Here is a 6,271-nt window from a genome sequence, read left to right as displayed (position 1 = left end):
GTGTGTGTGTGTGTGTGCGTGCGCACACGCACGCACGCACACACGCACGCACTTGTGTTTATCTGACCTGCACTCTTGTCCAAGAAGTAAGCTAGCAGACAGCGCATCACAGCCTGGTGGCAGATGACCAACACGTTGCCCTGTCTCTCCAACTCCATGATAACCGGCTCCAAACGTTGAACTAAATCTTGGTAAGACTGGAAAAAGAGAAGAGACTGTTTAAATGTGACTGCAGAAGGCCAAGCTTAAACAAGATTAATTAAGTTTATAGAAACTAAAGTATGGAAGGAGCATGTCAGGTGACCTCTCCTCCTGGGTAGCGATAATGGTACTTGTCCTGGTCTCTCAAAGCAAACTCCTCTGGGAATGTGTTCCCGATCATCTCATAAGTCATCTCCTCACACACACCCTGGACAAGGAGAACAGAGCATTTATCTAAATGTTTCATTTTGCTGTCGAGAAAACATGACTGCAGGATTTAGAAGTATTCCGCATAAAGGTTATATAAATAAAAACAGCAGCGGTATCTTTTGAAAGAAGAATGTCAGTTTCACATGTAGTAAGAGCAGCAAGGTGATTGTGGTGCAACGATATAAAGACTTCTCTACTTGCATGCCTAAGATTGCCAGATTGACTAACACAATTTTTTGTTTTGTTCAAGCCTTCTGTTTCTTCTCTGGATGCTTGAAAATGAGCAACTGAAATGCTTTGTGGCTGTTTATCTTATACCTCTACACTGTCAAGTCTTTTTTCCTTTTGTATTGTGCGGTGATGGAATGTAACTGAGTAACTTCACTCAAGTACTATAGTAAGTTTTTTTTTTTTTCTTGCCACTTTCTACTTCTACTCCACTTCATTGTGGAGGAAAACATTATACTCTTAACTATAAATAAAAGTCTAACATCAGTTACTAGTTCCTTTACAAATTCAAATTGTTGCAAACAAAACATCCAAAGAGCTTATGAATTATGACGTGCTGTCCTAAATCAAACTATCCAACAAGTACAGTTGAGAAGTTTTGTTGTTTAATTGTTTAGTCGACAGAAAATGAATTAGCAAGAGGCCATTTAACTGCACTACTTTAATAAATACAGTTTCACATTAATACTTTTACGTACAATTAGTAAGATTTTCAGCACAGGATTTTTAATTGTAACGGATATTACAGGGTTATCACAACTTTTACCTACAGCTGCAGTGGGAAGAATACAAAAAAATCTCCAGAATTTAAAGTACAGTCCCTGACAAAAGTCTTGTCGTTTATCTATTTTGTAGAAACACCTGCTATAACCTGACTTTTAATTAATCAATTGGTAAGAAATAGGTCATATGAAAAGCTAAAACCCTCCCAAATGATGTTCAATGCACTGAAATAAATTAGTTTCACTAAAAAAGGATTTAATATTTAAAAAAGACAGAAAGGTCAAATTTTGAAGACAAAAGTTTGTGTATACTAAATTGACAAAAATTTACTACAAATACTAAAATAGTCCAAATTAAATAGTGGTGCTGTGAGATTCAAATTTAATACTGTATGACTTCCATGAGCTTGAAGGACTGCATCCATGCGGTTTGGCAAGGTTCATACAATGTATTGATGAAGTCATCAGGAATAGCTAGGAAAGCAGTCTTGCTGCCTCCCAGCGTTCATCAATATTCTTTGGTTTGGTCTTCCATGCTTCTCTTTCATCCTACCCCACATATGCTCAATGATGTGTCATGTCTGCTTACTGGGCGGCCAATCCTGGAGCACTCTTGATCTTTTCGCCTTGAGGAACTTTGAAGTGGAGATGAAGTATGCGATGGAGCACCATCCTGCTGGAGAATTTGGCCTCTTTATGGTTGGGAATATAAGAGGTAGCTAAGATTTCTTGGTATTTGGACTATTGATGTTGCTTCCACCTTGCAGATCTCTCGCACACCCCATACTGGATGTAACCCAGACCATGATTTTTCCGCCACCAAACTTCACTGTTTCTGGGTGAATCTTGGATCCATGCGGGCTCCAGTGGGTCTCCTGCAATATTTGCGGCAACTGTGGTGTAATTCAACAGAAGATTCATCTGAAAAATCCACTATCCAGGTCTATTTTAGCAGGCTGTGGGCCTTGGCAAATGCAAGTTTTAAATTGTCTTTTGTTTAGTGCTGGCTTCTGGGCACTGATTCGAACATGGAGGCCATTTCGAGACAGAATACGACAAACCGTTTGGTTGACACAGGGATTCAGGGGACCAGGTCTGGTGGAGCTCTGCTGCAGTGGAAAATGGGCTGGCCTTGGATTTGAGCCAACAAACGGTCCTCTCAAGCAGTTGTCTTGCGGGGTCTGCCTGACCTGGGCTTGTCAAAAACATCTCCAGTGTCTTCAAATGTTTTTTTTAATCTTCTGTACTTGACGCTGAGACAATGAAGGTGTCTGCCACATCAGCAGTGGATCTGGTCTTCAGCTCTTGATAATCAAAACTTTAGTCTCAGGGTGAATCTAGGCATGTTTGCAGAGGTTAGTTGCAGTTGATGTGAAGGTCTAGTGTACTGGGGTTGTTTTTACACACCTGAGACTAATTGATCCATTATTAGTCACCGGTGAAGCTCATATGACAAGGCGACAACACTTATGTCTTGCAAAAATTGACTAATGGGCTTACCAAGCTGTGATATTAGAATACTTTTTGACAGTTTCTTTTTGCACTGAAACATTATTACAAAAGCTGTTGGGATTAAAATGTGCCATTTCTTGTAAATAAATCTTGATTAGAAATATATTTCAGCGGCACTTCAGGTCAATTTGTACACAAGCAACAAGACTTTTGTCAGGGACTGTAGAGTGAGACCTCTTCACGCAGCTCTCTCCTCTCTGTTGAACGGGTATATACAGGTGCAGAACAGCCAATAGGAACCCTTTTTCTCTCTGAAATTACCTGGGATTGGCCAAAGTTTCCATCACAGGCTGGATTTTATAAAACCTAAAAATTGAGCCAAGAGGAAGTGCAGAAGGCTAATTTTCTCGGAGACAACTTGAATTACCGTATGCTGAAAGATTATTTTGGATTGTTTTTCAAGAATAAACTGCCTACCACAGCTTTAAGTAAATTAACTAAATTATTACTTCCCTGTTACGTACTGTCAGGAAACCCCTTTCCCCAAAATACAGTTTCTGAATCGTAAAATGTGAGATGTTAGATGATGACGAGATGTTAGATGATGACGATACTGACCGCATCAATCTCATTGAGTATCTTCCACTGTTCATAAGGGACACCCAGCTCCTCCGCTGTCTGGATGGTTCTTCTCAGTTGGCTCGTCCACACTTTCAAATCTGACAGTTGGTGCTCCTCAATGAAATCTCGCAGGGCATGGGCGAACTGGGATGTGAGTGAGACAGAGAGAGGTTTCCAAGCATCTGTCTGTTCATCATCTATCCATTATTAACCCCTTAATATTATTTATTCAAAGGTATTTCTAATTCACTAGATTCTTTTTTTTGGAAAAAATTGGAAATGGGAGAGGATTCATTGTGATAAAGGTTGTGACTCAGGTGTTAAATTCACCTTATCCCACTGAGAGACTTGTGATTGTTTTGTTTTTTAAGAGACTTTTATGAACTGGCTTTGCAGTTCCTAAAATGAGGATTATGAGAGAACCTGTTTCCCTCGAGGAGAAAGTTCTGAGTCTCCTCCGATACGGCCTTCAACGTTGTGGTTGCTCTCTCCATGCCGACACAGGTAAATGGAGTGAGAGTGCACGTGGATGTTCATGAGGTAGTAGACAATCTTGCTCTGGATGTAGTCCTGCACCCGGTTCACCAGGAAACGCCGACCCACGTTCATCACCTTGATGAAAGATAGGTCCCTGTAATTGCCAACGAATCATGGACTCATGATTGAATGACTCAAATGGTTGTTTACTGACACCATCTAGTGTTTTCTTTCTGAGCTGCAAATGTAATTCCACAAAATTATTTATGTATGCATGTATGTATGTATGTCTGTATGAATGTATGTCTGTATGTCTGTATGTATGTCTGTATGTATGCCTGTCTGTCTGTCTGTCTGTCTGTCTGTCTGTATGTCTGTATGTCTGTCTGTCTGTATGTATGTCTGTATGTAAGCATGTCTGTCTGTATGTCTGTCTGTCTGTCTGTATGTATGTCTGTCTGTATGCATGTCTGTCTGTATGTCTGTATGTATGTTTGTATGTACAGTATGTCTGTATGTCTGTATGTCTGTATGTCTTTATGTATGTCTGTATGTATGTTTGTATGTATGTCTGTATGTCTGTATGTCTGTATGTCTTTATGTATGTCTGTGTGTATGCATGTCTGTATGTATGTATGTATGTGTGTATAAGAAGCAAATAATTGTTTGCTTGGTTTAAAAAACATTCCAAAGTAAGCTTAATATAAATAATCTAATATCGTTTTTTAATGTAAACTGTATTAAAATGATGTTATAAAAAACATAAATAAAGCAGAAGGGTGTCATCAGTTCTTACTTGTCGTAATCATCAGGATCTAGTGGTTGGTAAGTAACCTTGTAGCACTCGATTCGTTTGAGGAAGTCATCCATTACTCTCTCTCGGTGTCTCTCAGGGTAGTCTGGACTGGACACTTTCACTTCCTGTTACAGGTATTCAGCATATTCAAACAATGTGAGCAAGCACGGCTGTTCTCACAGAACACTGTAGATAGTGTGAATAATAATAGATTACAGGTTTGAACAAGACAGCAAGTCACAGTCAAACCTCTGAGGCTCGTTGGTGACATGAGATCATACCAGAATATTAGCAGCAATGACCTCTGGGTCGTCACACACCGACTCCACAAAGAACACCTGTTGGAATAAGAGGGCAGCCCACAGGGTCAACATGTGCAATAGCTTCCTGTAACTGTCCGAAGACCAAACGCCATGTCCTAAAATCAGCCGCTTTATCGTCAGAGATACAAGGCACCCTGGGAATGAAGGATATTTGTTTTTTTTTATAATAAAAAGTCCAGACAAAAGTAAAAAGATATGAAATCACAAAGATTATTATTTTACTACACTACTAGGAATAATCAGGCCAAAATTAAACTTAAGAAGAAAAAGCACAATTTAAATCTAAAATGATTTGAAAATGACAAAAAAGAAATTTAAATGCAAAAGCTCAAATTGAAAGCTTAAATTGAAAAGAACAAAACAGAAAAATATTTTTATATTTGACACTTTACATTTTCAAAGGATCATGTGCTTGTAAAGATGAAGTAATAAAATATAGAATATAATACATTTGGACAATTTTTACCTTGAATGCATCCTTCACAAAAGCTAGAATGAGGTCTCGCCGTTCTCTTGTTGTGTTTGTTGCGTCAAAAACCTAATAAAAGTAAAAAATATTAAATATTAATAATATATAGAGCAAATATTATATATTATACCATACTAGCAGCCTAAAATCTCAAATTGTATCTGCTTTTATATTTTAATTGGTTTTAACTGCTCTTTAATGTTTAATTTCTTATACTACACTGTAAGTTAAGTTTTTAATACTTTAAGTTTTTAACTGCTCCTTAATGTTTTATGTAAAGCACTTTGAATGGCCGTGTTACTGAAATGTGCTATACAAATAAAGCTGCCTTGCCTTGCCTAAGGGTGTTCTTAATGCCAGATGTGTTTCTCTAACAGTTTTTTTTTAATAATTTTTGGAAATGAAACCACATTAAACCACAGATAGAGAGACAGATGAACAGAACGGCAGAGAGAGATGACTCACCGCAATCTGACCTCCCTCCACCGACAGATACGTCTTCACATCCTTCAGAGCTACCAGAGCACACTGCCTGTGGGGGGGGGGGGATCATGGAAACAATCCTCTCTAAGAACCTCAGTATGCTCTCATTCATTGAAAACCCACAATCATTGAAATTTCCATTGCATGTGTGTTGCTTATGATTTGTAAATGACATGGAAAAAAGACTGTATTTATAAAGCGTTCTTCTAGTCTTAAGGACTACTTAAAGAGCTTTTATACTGTAAAAAGTGGCATGGTTTTATTTCAGTTAGCCTAATAGCTGGTTACATTTACATTGAGAGATGTTCTTATGAAAAGTTCCCCATGCCAATCTTTAGGTATGGTGAAGGGTATGTGATGATGTGGGGCCTTTAATTCGAATGGCCAAGGGAACTTTATCAGGATGAATAGTATCTTGGATCCATAAAATAACTGGCATTTAAAAATACAAATCTGCCTACCTCTATGGGAATTTAACATAGGGGTGTGTATACTTATACCCCCTGTA

At 38.4% G+C, this 6,271-nt stretch overlaps 1 protein-coding gene across 5 annotated transcripts in view; it reads right to left on the bottom strand.

Moving 5' to 3' along the window:
- Nucleotides 1-6,271, bottom strand: part of pfkfb2b (6-phosphofructo-2-kinase/fructose-2,6-biphosphatase 2b) — a 12,955-nt gene that overhangs the window by 3,536 nt on the left and 3,148 nt on the right. For all 5 annotated transcript variants that reach the window (XM_032514051.1, XM_032514048.1, XM_032514047.1 and 2 more), the window contains 8 exons: nt 5,746-5,812; nt 5,278-5,349; nt 4,770-4,826; nt 4,489-4,613; nt 3,639-3,846; nt 3,213-3,359; nt 305-409; nt 68-197 (listed from right to left, as the gene is read on the bottom strand). In XM_032514051.1, the coding sequence (XP_032369942.1) occupies nt 68-197; nt 305-409; nt 3,213-3,359; nt 3,639-3,846; nt 4,489-4,613; nt 4,770-4,826; nt 5,278-5,349; nt 5,746-5,812 (911 nt within the window). The remainder of the gene's footprint in view (nt 1-67; nt 198-304; nt 410-3,212; nt 3,360-3,638; nt 3,847-4,488; nt 4,614-4,769; nt 4,827-5,277; nt 5,350-5,745; nt 5,813-6,271) is intronic.

Source organism: Etheostoma spectabile, chromosome 4, assembly GCF_008692095.1.
Source record: "Etheostoma spectabile isolate EspeVRDwgs_2016 chromosome 4, UIUC_Espe_1.0, whole genome shotgun sequence".
NCBI classification, from domain to species: Eukaryota; Metazoa; Chordata; class Actinopteri; order Perciformes; family Percidae; genus Etheostoma; species Etheostoma spectabile.
This window is presented reverse-complemented; position numbering and strand designations above follow the sequence as displayed.